The 14,065-nt window shown below is 53.3% G+C and overlaps 1 protein-coding gene and 1 long non-coding RNA gene across 7 annotated transcripts in view; both read right to left on the bottom strand.

The window, feature by feature from the left end:
• Nucleotides 1-2,649: 2,649 nt before the first annotated feature.
• Nucleotides 2,650-8,968, bottom strand: LOC125148024 (uncharacterized). Its single transcript, XR_007145389.1, has 3 exons — nucleotides 8,883-8,968; nucleotides 5,471-5,944; nucleotides 2,650-4,823 (listed from the first exon to the last, which is right to left on the bottom strand). It is a non-coding gene; the product is annotated as an uncharacterized LOC125148024 (long non-coding RNA).
• A 262-nt stretch (nucleotides 8,969-9,230) lies between these two features.
• ZMIZ1 (zinc finger MIZ-type containing 1) overlaps nucleotides 9,231-14,065 on the bottom strand; it is a 233,868-nt gene continuing 229,033 nt past the window's right edge. For all 6 annotated transcript variants that reach the window (XM_047824475.1, XM_047824470.1, XM_047824474.1 and 3 more), the window contains one exon: nucleotides 9,231-12,962. In XM_047824475.1, the coding sequence (XP_047680431.1) occupies nucleotides 12,855-12,962 (108 nt within the window). In that variant the 3' untranslated portion in view covers nucleotides 9,231-12,854. The remainder of the gene's footprint in view (nucleotides 12,963-14,065) is intronic.

The raw sequence follows: 14,065 nt of genomic DNA, 5'->3' as shown, positions 1-14,065 counted from the left end.
TCTCGCCAGTTCTGGCTGGTCTTTCCTGCCTCGTGGGGACGACACTGGGCCGGGAGAAAGGACGCCTGGTCGGACCTCAGAGCCCCTCAAGCCCACAAAAGCGGAGACCTTATCTTTGCCGGACACGGATTCTCATTGTAACAAGTGTCTGTTTAGTTAAAAGCTAGAAATCTCCCTTTGGTCTAGTGGCAGGGGTCAGAAGACTTAACTTTTGATATCAGACAATTCATAAGAAGGTACAAGGAATTCATGCAGTCTGGAGGGGAGGGATTAAGTTCCAGGCAAAGATGGGGCCTAACAACAGACAGCCTTTATAAGCCGGAAGAGTTCAGAGAGGAGGCCAGGCTTCCAGCTCAACTGGGGCCACAGGCGGCCACCCCGCAGCCTTTTCATCTCAGGCCAAATTCTTGAGCAAAGGAGGTAATGTGATGGGTCACTGGCCAGCTAATCCTTTGGGTTGTGTGTCTATCTTGGTCTAGCTGGCTGAGAGAGAGGGGGGTTTGGTCATGTGGGCCAAACACGGCCACCCTTCAGTCGCAGCCAGGGAAAGAGGGGAAGGGTAGGCAAAAGTCTAGCGTGACGTTCAGAGACAGGGGACTGTCATGGGCAGAGATATGGAAGGGAGAAACAGGGTGGTATGCAATGATGGCTAAGGAGAGAGTGAAGTTCAGGGCTGCGATGGTGGGAGACGGGACCCGTCTTGAGATCTGCAGACCATGGGTACCTCTGAAGGGCTTGTAAGCAGGAATGGGTCTCTCCAGGAGATCTAGAGGTACAGAACATGGGGTTAAGCCTTGCCCTCTGGAGTCCCACAGCTCTGGGGTTGCATCTCAGTCCTGCCGCTTGAACCAGCATATGGCCCCGGGTCAAGGTCAAGGACTAAGGGCCATTGAGTCAGATGCAGTCCACCTTGGGCTTTATTTGGACCACATGGCATCTTTGCATATTTTCGTTTGCTTGTTGACATTAAAAAAAAAATCTGCATTTCCAGAGTGTATTGGAAAATTCGAAAATCAACCAACAACTGGGTTGGTACCTTGACCTGGCAGCAAACACCTAGAGAAGCAGACGCCCCTTGGTCACCGCTGATGCTTGCTGGCTGTCCACAATCTCTACCTTCTCCCAACTGTCTGCCTGATTCTGATGCCCGGGCACATCGTGCCTCAGCAGCAACTTTCACTATTGCTTTCTTACAGTAGAGAAATAATTCTCTGTATCCATGTGTAGGCAGAACAATGGCATCCAAAGATGTTCATGCTCTAATGCCTGCAATCTGTGAATATGTCACAGTACACGGCAAAGGGCAATTAAAGTTACAGATGTAATTAAGGTTGCTTATCCCCTGAACTTGAGAAGGCGGAATGATCCCGGCTGGTCCTTAAATGTGGAATATGGGGCGGAAGAGTCAGTGTCAGAGGGACAAGAAGTGACAAAGACTTCGCTGGCCGTGGAAGGAAGGGGCCATGAGTCAGGGAACATGGGTGGCCTCTGAAAACTGGAAAAGGCAAGAAAATGGATTCTTCCCTAGGGTCTCCCTAAGGAAGCCCTAGAGGCTTTTACCCTCGTGAGAACCATCTGGTACTTCTGGCCTGCAGGAATGGAATATAATACATTGGTGTTGTTTTAAGTCAAGTTTGGGGTAACTGTGTACAGAAACATTAGAAGACTGCTACACCATGTCTCGTATCAAAATGAACATTAAGCCAAGAGGGTGCTGTCTTGGGGGAACAAGGGGAGAGAGCATATGTCTTAATGAAAGTGAGGAATATTTCCGTGTATTTGTACCTTACACCTGACCTTTCCCTGTCTGGTGCTATAGACATTAGGGTTTGGAACATCCTCTCCCCGTAAGTTACTTGTCTGTTCCTCACTTCTCTCTTCTATGAAATGGCATGGCCTTGTGGTTGTGCTGCAATGAAAAAACAGAATTAAACAAATAATGCAATTAGTATAGTACTGGACAGGTAGCAAATGTTCAGTAAATGGCTGTACGATTAGCAGCAGTAGCTAGTCATGTAAGGGTGGATGTACGAGGCGGAAAAGGCTAGTTTTTTGCTGCAGTAAGAAATGAACACTCGGGGCACCCGGGTGACTCAGTTAAGCGTCTGACTCTTGATTTTGGCTCAGGTCTTGATCTCACTGTTCATGAGATAGAGCCCCGGGTCGGGGTCTGCACTGACGGTGAGGAACCTGCTTGGGATTCTCTTGTTTCTCTCTCTGCCTCTCCTTTGCTCTCTTGCACGCATGCACTCTCAGAGTCTCTCTCTCTCTCAAAAATAAATAAATAAACATTAAAAAAATTAGGGGCACCTCAGTGGCTCAGTCGGTTAAGTGTCCAACTCTTGGTTTCAGCTCAGGTCATGATCTCGTGATTTGTGAGTTCGAGCCCTGCATCGGGCTCTGTGTTGACAGTTGTGGAGCCTGCTTGGGATTCTCTCTCCCTCTCTCCCTCTCCCTCTCTGCCCCTCCACGAGTGCATTCTCTCTCTCAAAATAAATACATAATCTTTTGAAAAAAAGAAATTAAAAAAAAACTAAAAAAAAAAGGAAAGTGACACTTAAATGTCACTAGCTTAATGAAGATTTTTTTTTTTTCTTTTTAACTCAAGCTACATTGCCACCATAGATCAGTGGGATGCTTGGCTCCAGAAACCATTCAGGGACTCAGGCTCATAGAGGCTCTGCCATCCTGCAACCGTACTCTTTAAAACACGTAGCCTCCTTGTCACATGGCAGGGACAGGCGTATTGGGGATCCTCGCAATGGTAACTAAATGCTGTGGCCTAGAGGTGACCCACACTATGTAGGTTCATAACCCATCTCCCAGAATTGTTCACGTGGGCCCCGCCTATAAGGAATGGGGATGTGTAATCATTCCAGGTGCCCAGAAGCTTAGGGGAACCAAATTTGAGTGAGTGACAGAAGTCTGTGTCACAATGGATCTGAAGAGAACAACACTGGGGGCAAAGAGACAGGGGAGACAGTGGCGTATTGTCCAGATGGGAACTGACAGTGGTCTTGAATGACAGTAACAGCATTAGGGATGGAAAGAAGACGTTGGACTGGATAGATATTAAAGGAGGCAAGTCATTAGTGCTTTAAAACTTAGGAAGATACATGAATATAATATCTGAATGAGAAAATAAAAAAGAAAGAACTTGGAAATGTATAAATCAGTGGATGCAGGTGTCAGTTTTCATACATTAAAAAAAAAAACCACCATCATGTTTTTTCTTCTAAACCTGAGTCACAAATTTTGCCTAGTGTAATCTTACCCAAATTTAGAAGTGGTCTTGATAGTCTCTTTAATAATAATAGACACAGTGGGGTCCTGCGAATGAGGTTTTAGTAACCTGCTATCACTTTGAAATTATTTAAACTTGTCACTAGATTATGAGAAATGATAAAATATGGCAAATCTCAGTTGAAAAGCAGATAGGTAACATGTATATTTTTAAGATATTATTGATGCGTTTGCTCCCATTGAAGACAGGAAAGTAAAATGATAATAGATTCTGCTTGGGGTATAAATGAAATATTTAAGTTTAAAATAATGTAAGTTTTATGATACCTATTTGTCAGGTTTTCAATATTTTTCGACTACTTCAACGTTGTTGGAAAAATGAACTATTAAAAATTAATAAAAGCATGCACGAACTGCAAAAAAGCTTGGTTATTAAGGTCATAGGAGAGGTTGAGACGCACACAGAGAAATTGCAGACTAAGACAACTAAGACAAGGGGGCAAGACCAATATTTAGAGAATGCGAGAACAAAGAGCTGTTGCCTTGAATGGGGCTCTCCGGAAGCAGAGCCTGAGACCCGGATTCTTGTGAAGTTGATGGATTGTGGGCTGGCTCTTCTGAAACCACCTGTAAGAGGCGGGTGGGGCAGGGAGAGGACCCTCTTGGCTTGATCCCAGAGCGAGGGCTTCAGAACATGAGCACATCACAGAGTAGTCTCTCCTGAAGGAAGGGAGCTGGCATTCATTTCATACTCTGCGTTGGTCATTGTGGGCTGCCGGCTGCCCCCAAGAGGGTGCAACTTCCCAGATGACGCAGCTCCTGTCTTCTCAGGGCCATTCTCTAGAGAAAGGGTCAATACTCCCGCAGCTGGGGGAGGGGTGCCTGGGCCCAGCAGAGGGGATCTGGTGGAGCATTGGTGTTCGTACAGTCCTCCCCTTGCCCCGCTCAGATCCACTTGCTTCTCACATTGAGTTTAATGTGTCTGCCTGTTGGCAGACACGGGGTGGTCATTGCTTTGCCATGTGCAGTGTGACCTGGAGAGTGGCAGCCCATTCTCCCAGGATGCCACCCCTTTGGTACCTCAGCTGCATCTCGAAGAGGCCATTCTACCATCCATGAGATCGGCATGGTGCACCCTGTGGTAGGGCCAGTGGAACCTATCAGAATGTATCCACGGGCACACCGCCTTTCTGTAAGTAGGCTCTCTCTGTCTGTAGTGATGTTGTATGAGAGCCTGTGTCCGTGAGCTTTCAGACAGTGGTGGCGACCTAAGGCTCCATAAGAAGGAGAGGCAGACCCATTCTCAGACTAGCCATCGATCCTGGACAGAGTGGACCACTGCCCTTTCTAGGGTGGAAGAGGTCCTAGGTGATAAACTTGCCACCGAAGGGCTAGCTGGTCTCCTCACGGGGTGTTCACGTCTCAGAGGGTCGGCCCGGTCTCTGTTGATGACAGGTCAGAATTCAGCCAGGGCAGCAGCTGGATCAGCCTTCGAGAGAGGAAACCCAAGCTGGTGGGCTCACGTGTAACTTGATCTCTGTCTCCACGACACTCTGGTCCTGAGCCCAGATTGTGCAAGCCTAGATGGGGGGAGAGGGGTTAGAACAGAGACTGGCTGACGTCCGCTGGCCCAGTTGTCTCGCCTCCATGGTTGTCTGCTGTGACCTGCAGCGGAGGCTCTCTGGTGCACGTAAAAATGTGCTACGTGGATCCTCACGCTTCTTGCCCACTTCCATAGGCCTAACCTCCTGCCTCCTTCCCCACGCTCCCTGTCCCTGGTAGTCCAATCTTGCTCTTTCCACACCCTTAACCAACTGGTTAAGCCACTTGCCACTGCCCAGGAGTATGTATCTGCCCCCCTTTTCAGGTGGCTTCTCTCTCCATGCAAAATAGATGGCCAGGTGTCCTGCCCAGGTCCCTGCCTAGTGGAAGGATTCCCTTCCGCCTCGGTCTTTCCATCTCGAGTGGGGCTCCACTTGTGGCTTTCACCCACACCCCAAGGTGTCTCATCTGTGAACCAAGTTCAGCAATTTTCCTTCTCTGCCAGCTGGTTATAATAGACCCTCCAAGTGGCAATAGATATTTGACACAGGTGGTACGACCGTCCCCGTCCCAAGTCTTGAGGTCTCACTCCTCCCCTGTGAGGGGCCTGATTTTGGCATAGGACGCCTGGCCAAAGCACAGAGTGCTTTCTGAACTTCTCGGACCCCTATGGTGAAGTCCTCACCTGATTTGCACTCCAGCTGCAGGAGATACGTGCTTCGATGCTTCCTTCCTTCAGTGCTTTCCTCGGACTCTCACACTTTGTTTTAAATGGCCGAGTAAGACATTTGAGAATGCAATTTCCTTTCTTGAGTGAGTCGATGGCACTTAGCAATGGCCGCTCCATTCCATAGGCTTAATGCTTACTGTTTCCTCTTAACTCCCAAATGCCAGATTGCCCCAGATGGTGCAGCCCCCTTACCAGTTTTCTGCAGGTGGAAGTCATAGCGAATCATGGCTGTCCCATGCCCGTGCTATCCCCAGGGATGGGGCACCGTTGCCGTCCGGTCAGTGACTATCCCTAGCATCCTGTCCTCAGAGGCTGGCTCCCAGGCCCGCTCCCAGCACCCGCTGCCTTAGGTCTGGTTGCCTAGGAGCAGAGCCCGAGACAGGCTTTCAGATTCTTGTGATTCATTGAGGGACGTCTCTCGGGAGAAACCTACAAGGGAGGTCGTGAGGCAGAAGAGGGAAGGGGACAGAGTCAAGCAAGCATATGACTTCAGGTAAAGTCTGGCCTGATCCACAGAGAAGACTCTGGAACACGAACCACACCGCAGCAAAGAGGCTGTGCTGTTAGCATTCAGTCTTTGCTGCGGGCTTTCTGGCAGGGGTGTGTGTGGGAGTGGGGGAGTGGATAACCTCCCAGGCAAGGAGGTCCCGTCTGCTGAGGGCAATTCCCTGGTGAAGAGAAGTTGTGAACTTCAGGCAGTCAACACCCTTAGCAGTGGAGGGATGGGTGCTAGATACAGAGCTGGCAGGAGCTCCACAGCACCTAGTTACTACAGGAACCCATGAAGACGACAGAAAAGGCATGGTCAGAAGCACTCAAGGAGAACTGAAGACCCAACGTGGGGTGTTGTCACGGGATCCAAGAGAAGAGTCTCAAAGGAGGATGGCAACTATCAAATGCAGTCGTGAGGGCCGATCTCCAAGAGCAGCAGGGGCTCTAACAACCAAGAGGTCACAGGTGAGCTTGCTAGAGAAGTTTCAGGGAACTTTTGAGATGTGTGCCGTAGGGCGTCGAGGATGACGAGTGAGCAAGGAAAGACGGTGAGCGTGGGCAGTTTCCTCGGCCCAGGAGTCCGCATGAGAAGGAATGGGGAGAGGTGGCCAGCAAAGGGTGGGGATGCGGGCTGTTAGACCTCACAACCCTAGGGCCCAAAGCTCCACACTCGGGGAAGATACAAGAAGGTACAGGTACAGAAGGTACAGGGCCAACTGATGAAGTCCCACCCAGAAGAGAAGGAGGTAGGGGTGTCAGGGGCTGGGGGAGGGGCTGGCCCTGACTGGAGAAAGGACGCCACATCCTCTGGGCCTGGACAGAAGAAGATAAGCCCGGGGGAGGGTGGAGGTAGGGTTGTGGGTGGGGGAGCAGGTGGGGGGGTCTGGGTGATAGTTGGGTAATTTGCTTAGAGTGGGATGGGCGTGGTTGAGCAGGTGGCTGGAGTACAGGGACGTGGGTGGACGGGGGCGGGGGAGGAGACCATGTTCTGAGGTCTCGGTGAGACTAGAGACCTGGCATCGACCTGTGGGACTGAGTGACTTTCCCCAACAGCACCCTATGGCCTTATGTGGAGGGACAGTCATCGGATTCAGGGTGGGGCTTTGAGGGGTGGGTTTCAAGGAACAGAAACCCAAGATGACGCAGGACCTGGAGGATGTGATGTGTGGGCACCCCCCCCACCCCCCCGCCCCGGGGGGCTGCGACCTGCACGCGGCCCTGAGCCAGGCCCTCCTCGGGCTTGTCCCGTGGACTTCTTAGTCTAGGCCAGTCCCCGGGGAATCTAGCGGGGCCGGGCGGGCAGGCCTCCACGCAGCCTGGCCAGGCCCCCCCAAGGCCTGTGTTTAGCTGCACTACGGGTTTCAGGCTCTGCAGCTGGAATGCCTGGACGGTTTGCTTTTTATGTAAAGTTAGAGGAGCATACCGCCCTGCCTCTCCCTCCCCACCCCCTGCCCACTTCCTGCCTTCAAGGCCATGGCATTCAAACTTTTTGTTTTCAACCACAGCCCACAAGTAAGAATTAATTTCACATCATGATTCAGCACACACACACACACACACACACAAACTGCAACGCATGTTTCATGATCAATCTCCACCCTTGCTCTGTAACCCTACAAAGTGCTCTTGGTGTTCTGCTTAGTCCTCATCTAAATGCTGGTCACAGCCCAACTGGGCTTTCATAGGTCCCTGCACTTGTGGGGAAGCACTGCCCTAGAGTCGACGGGAGGCTGGGGTGGGCCCTTCTCACTCATGCTACCCACCGGGGTGTCTGCTCTCAGAGAAAATGCTTCCGGCCCTCATGATGTTGGCAGAAGGCAGTCAGTGCCTGCGGCTTAGCAGTGACCAGGATTCCATTTTGTTTTTTTAAGTTTACTTATTTATTTTGAGAGAGAGAGAGAGAATGCAAGCAGGGGAGGGGCAGAGAGAGAGGGAGAGAGAGAATCCCAAGCAGGCTCCGCACTGTCAGCACAGAGCCCGATGCAGGGCTCGAACTCACGAACCGTGAGATCATGACCCAGGTGGACACGAAGTCGGACACTTAACCGACTGAGCCACCCTGGCGCCCCAACAGGATTCCATTTTTTAAAAAATTTTTTTAAGGTTCATTCATTTTTCAGAGACAGAGCATGAGCAGGGGAGGGGCAGAGAGAGACGGAGACAGAATCTGAAGCAGGCTCCAGGCTCTGAGCCGTCAGCCCAGAGCCCGACGCGGGGCTCGAACTCACAGATGGCGAGATCGTGACCTGAGCTGAAGTCGGCGCCACCCAGGATTCCATTTTTAATGTAAGTTTTTCCTTCCCCCCTCCCCTTCCATCTCCCACTGAAAAGAGAAACTGGCCACCCTGGAGAAGCCCCAGAAGCACCCATATCCCCCCCCTGCATATCCCCCCCCCCCCCCGACACACACACACACTCAGGGGACCTGCACACTCTCCTAACACACATTCCCACACACACTCCAGGGGATATATTTTGGGGAGCCTGCTAGCCCCCACTCCTTTCTTTGAGGATAGTTAGGACAGTGGCCCAGGTAGGTAGTTCTAGAACCCCGTGTAAAGTGCACAGAGAAGAGAAAACCCAAGGTCCCCTTACAGGGTCGGGGGCAGTGGTGCTGGGGAGTAGGGTGGCCAGAGGGAGACGGTGAGAGGGATAGCCCACGAGGAGAGGGGCTGTAAAGCCGGAAAATCCGCAAGGGGCTTGCTCTCAGAGCCCCGGCCGGCATCGCACACGTTCCCTGAGTCCCCAGCAGCCCGTACGGGGCCTGGCCCTGCTCAGGGTCCCCTCCCCACCTGGTTGTCCCACTGTCAGGAGCGGGGCCTGCCGCAGATCCGGGTCCTGCCGGAAGAAGGCTCTGGGCTCTGAACATGCTCACCTGGCCACTCCAGTGTCTCCTCCAGGGACACCCGAGGTAGGGGCTCCTCCAGATCAACACCAAACCACCTGCCTGCTTGCTTGCTTGCTTACTGTTTCTGTTTTGTTTTGGTTTTGCCAGGTGATCAGGCAGGGGTGGTGGTTTAGAAGCAGAAACAAACCCCCAAACCGCTCCTTAAAGTTCACAAAATAGCTAATTCGCCAAACCTTCGTTTTTTGTCAATTTATTTAGAAAACAATTAACATGGGCAAATGAGATACCTCAGTGTTACAACAGAGTATAGAAATGTCTAGCAATAGTCAAATAATTTGATCTTTAAATACAAAATAACCACATGAACACCTAATATACAGGTTTCATCTGAATACATATTTATTAGATAAATATTAGAGGTTGTCACATCATCTAACTACATACAGCTTTGCAAGACTAGAAATCACAATTAGGTTTCTGACCAGTTTAAAGTTTGAAATGGTTGCATTGTACAGAGATGTACAAAGACGATGACAATTTCTGTGGGGGTTACTTCAGGCTGCGCTGTGGGTGTGTTTATGTGTGGACATGTGAATCACCTGCAATCATGATATCAAAAATTATACAAAGTATGAATTTGGTTACAATTTTCGTCTGAAATCCCCATTTCTTTTCATTATTTCCATAGCACCCTAAAAATACACAGGGGGCAGGACCAGTACACCGGAAGCTAAATAGTACATGGAGGTAAAATAAAAAACAAAACAGAACAAAAATGCCTTTCCACACAGGGGCAGAGTATATTACATAAGACGAAGGTGGAGAGAGACCTCACAAACGCTAACAGGATCTAGTTTTTTTTCACGTTAAGATGGAGTTTCAAGCCTTTTTTTTGTTTGTTTGTTTGTTTCGTTTTGTTCCGTAAAATAAAAACAATACACATTCCAAGGGAAATGAATGCATCTGTTAACGTGTCTCTATTTCTCATTTACATATGTACACACGTCCCTTGAGTCGCTGCTGCTGACGTCATCCTGTCTAGATGGTCAGGTCGAGGGAGCAGACGTGTAGCTCTCTGGGGTGGGGGTGTGTGGGGGGGGGTGGTGGTTAGGGCTTTCATTAGGGAGGAAGGATTAGAAGTGTCTTCAAAAATAAAAGGGCTACAGGGAACATGATACACGGGTAAAGCTTCGAACCAAGGAGATGGGGTGATTGCCTGTACTGGGGCCTTCCCGCCTGCCCGCTGGCGCCCTGTCCGTCTTGTGGAGTGGCAGCAGAAACGTGTCTACGGCCTGGGTGGATGCTTGTCACAGAGAAGTGGCTTGCTGAGGCCTCGTTTTTGCTGAGGTTACTTATGGCTCCAAGTAGTCGTCCAAAAGGATGAGGGAAGCATCCCCCCCCCCCCCCCCCGGAGTTCAGAAGCGCCCTTGCTTGGGGAGGCTGTCGTCACCCGAATCTGTCACCAACCGGGGCTCTCTCCAGCCCCGGGCACCTTTCTGCCTCCCTCACCCCCCTGGCCTGGCTCCAAAATCACTCCGGGAGAGGACGTTCCCAGAGCACGGGCTTCAGGCACCACGGTTCGGGAAAGCTCTTTGTCCAACTTGCTGGTGGAGGTTCGCTTGGGAGGGGCCCCAGGAAACCTGCCTCGGGTGCCGAGCCCTGGCTTCCTCAGAGGTGGTTGAGGGAGGTGCCCAGAGCCCGGGCTGTGGGGAGCAGATCGACCCTCTGTACTAGAAAGCTGTGGGTAGGTTGGTGAGCAGAGCAGGGACACCCGATAAGAACCAGAATGGACCCCAGGCCTTTCTGGGAAAAAAGTAGCCACAGCAGGAAACAGGAACTTCTAAGGAAGGCATTTGTAAGTCTGTCTGGGGCAGAACATTCCCAGGTGGCCGAACACAGGAGCGTGGCCACCTGCCAGGGCTATCGGCCACTGGGCAAGGACGGCCGCGTGCTACCTGGCATCGTCTCGTCCCCACCAGCTGACTGGGGATGGCTCTGAACAGTGGGCGGCCTGCTCGAACTCACGGCACAGCCACCCACGTACTTTGTCCCTTCATCTGTACAAATAGCCCTGGTTGCTTTTTTGTTTTTGTTTGTCGTTTTTTAAAAAAAAGGACTCGGTCTTGTTGTTGAGTCAAGGTCTTTTAAAAACACCAGCAAAGGCTATAACCAGGTCATGAAAATGTTGAATATTATCAAAGACAATACTAAAATATTCACAAAGATATTTACAAAAGCAATTCTCAAAATAATTGATTTGCATACTGAACACCACGCTGTTTGAAAAAACCTCGACAACGGGACAAAGGAAAAGGGGGCGGGGACAATGGCAGCTTTCCTACAGAAAACCTTGTGCCGGCTGTCTGGTACAGTGACTGGAAATCAACAGCTGGGGCCACCGTTCCGGTCAAATCCAGAGGAGTGCTGGGGACCACCCGCCACAGGGGGAGACGGAGCTCGAGAACACGGACAGTGGACGGGAAGCAGGAGACCCCAGGCAGCAGCAGGGAGGGGCGCAACGAATTCACAGACGTGACCCAAGTGACGGCCCAGCAGCATCACAGGCCATGCGGCTTAGGGGGACAGAGGACCCCCAGACGAAACGGACGCCCCACAAGCTACCCGGGAGACTCCGAGAGCAGTAAGCCGGATGGAGCGAGGCAGTGGAGGGAAAGACCAGAGGCTGCTTCTGCTCCGGCGAGCAGGAGTGTGGGCAGCTTTGCAGGGCAGGGGGACACAGAGGGAAGGAGAGGCCGGCAGCCAAGTGCGGCACAGAGACACCACGTGACGCTGGCGGGCACATCCCGGCACGTGTGGTGACGGACTGGGGTGCAGCTGGGGCAGCCTTGAGCACAGGGACAGCCGGGACGGGGGGGCCGGAGAGGTGCCTGCGCCATGCCCGCACAGGCGCCTGAGCCTCCCCCGCCCCTCCACCGGCCCACCCGGCTGTCGGGGCGGACACAGCAGAAGTGGGACAGAGGGAAGCAGGTGTCCCCCGTCACAGTCTGGGAGACGTGGGTGGGGGCAGGAGGGAGGAAACAGGACGCGTGGAGAGAAATGGGTTGCTTGCCGTCCAAGTCTACCGTCCCCTTTCTCAGATGACTCCGTAGCTTAATTAATCGTCATTGAAAAACAGGGAGTGGCTCGGAGCAAAGTTGTAAGTTGCCGTTCCTATCGGACTCCGGCTGGCGGCATCCCCCTGCCCCCCAACTAAGGGCACAGTAATCTTGGCTGGGGACTCTCTCCCTCTGCTCCCCGAGGCCGGGCCCCGGACTGAGTCCAGAGGTCATGGGGCCAGCTGCACTGTCCTGGCTCTGAGGAGGCCCTGACCCCCTTTCCCACCGGTCCCCAAGCAGGAATGGCACACCCTCTCTCGAACACAGAATCTTGTCCTTTTTTTCTCTGCTTTCTGAGAGAGAGTGTTTACAGGGTATCTTGGCTTAGAGGTCAGGGGTCAAAGCGATGACCTTGGCCCCTGAGAGAGTTCTCTTTCCCAGAGGTTTGTGCTTTTCTGTGGTGGTGGTGGTGGTGGTGGTGGTGGTGGTGGGTGGGCCATTCTCACTGCCGCCAACCGTCACTGCTCCTCCAAGGCTCGGGGCCTGCCTGGGTCTCGGGGCGCCTTCTCTCAGGCTCAGTCACTTGAAGGAGGCTCTGGGCCAGGAAGCAGGGAGGCAGGGTTACAGTTTAGAAACCGGAAGAACCTCGGGGGGCACTGGAGGGTCGTTTGGAATCAGCACACACAGAGGGACCAGGAAGGCTTTGTCAGCGTGTGCCCTCTCGCCGGGCCGGTTCCCCACCTCGAGGCTCATCTTCAGGGCCTGCTCTGGGCACGGGCACCAGACCCACACAGCCTTCACAGTGCACCCTCCCGCCCCTCCGCTCTGAGAAGGCCGCAGCAGGGGCGGTCTGAGGGCATGGGCTCCCAGTGGTAAAGTGTGTGTGGGACAGACGGGGAAGGAGGCAGAGTGGGGGGGGATGGCCCCAGTGGAGGGGTGGGCTTCAGTTGTTCTCAAAGAGAGACAGGAGGTCATCGTTACTATTGCTCGGCAGGTCGGGGGGATCCAGGTACGAGAGGAGCTCATCGGGATTTGTGAGTTCTGGAAGGAGCTGGAAAAGAAGTACAGAAGCCCAGATGAGGTGTCAGCTGAGGGGCTGGGCTGGCCCAGGGTGAGGACTGCAGGGGTGCCCCCAGGGACTGCCGGGGTGCGTGCTTCTCTACCTGCCTCCCGGGGTCCTGGCGGGACAGGGGACACTAACCGTGCTGGCTGGCCTCAAACGCGCCCAGGCCACTGGGCTAGCCTGGGGCACACCCGCGCTTATTTCCAGAGTGGGGGAGACAGGCCCTCGGCCCGCCAGCCGGGAAGGCTCGTGGCAGGTCAGGGGGCTTTCTCTTGATTCCGGGCTTCCTCTGGCCCCAAGACCCTGCCAAGAGGAAGCCTGGGTCACGAAGGCCTCCCAGTAGAAACCACATGACTTTGCACGTAAGGCCGGTGGTCCCTGTAGCTCTCGGCACCCTGGACCTCCCCCCAGGAGCTCACTGCTCCCTGGTGAGCCTATGACCAGAGGGCGGCACGGAACCATCCTTCCCTGCGGCCCCTGGGCTGTGGCTGCAGACTCTCCCTACCCTCTACTGTGAGGTCCTCGGACTCCTTTTGTCACACCGGGGAACCTCACGAACCTAAGAGCACCCTCACTGGACGGGTCTGGGGAGGAGAGCTGGGGGAGAACCCTAGATGGCCGCACAGCCGAGGAAACCCCATTCACCATAAAGACGGCCGCTGCCTGCCAGGGCCGAGGGCGACCACAGTGGGGCTGAGGCGTGGAGAGGGCAGAGCAGGCCTCCTCTCTGGGAATCTAGAGCCTAGGGGGCGTGGGATGGGAGGGGCAAGTGCCACCTGTTCCTTCCCGGCCCACCCTAGCCGGCTACCCGGCCCCCATCACTCGAGGGCTCCTCCCATCCCGCTTTCCAGACCGGTCGGGCCTCAAGGTGGGAGACCCCTGAATCTCAGCCACCCACTTCTGCCCCAGTAGTCCTGGCACGACCCGAGGCTGGTCCTACTGTCACCCCTCACCGGGGCCTCTCTGAGTGAGCGATGGAGCAAAGCGGCAACACAGGGCGTGGACAACACACGGACAGGAAACTGGACACAGACACATACCAGCGAGACAGACAGAGGGACCCTGTCACTCCAGCCCTTCCCCTGCCTCAG

This window comes from Prionailurus viverrinus, chromosome D2 (genome assembly GCF_022837055.1).
Source record: "Prionailurus viverrinus isolate Anna chromosome D2, UM_Priviv_1.0, whole genome shotgun sequence".
Classification (NCBI taxonomy): domain Eukaryota; kingdom Metazoa; phylum Chordata; class Mammalia; order Carnivora; family Felidae; genus Prionailurus; species Prionailurus viverrinus.
The sequence above is the reverse complement of the archived record's forward strand: the minus strand, read 5'-3'. Positions and strand labels throughout refer to the sequence as shown.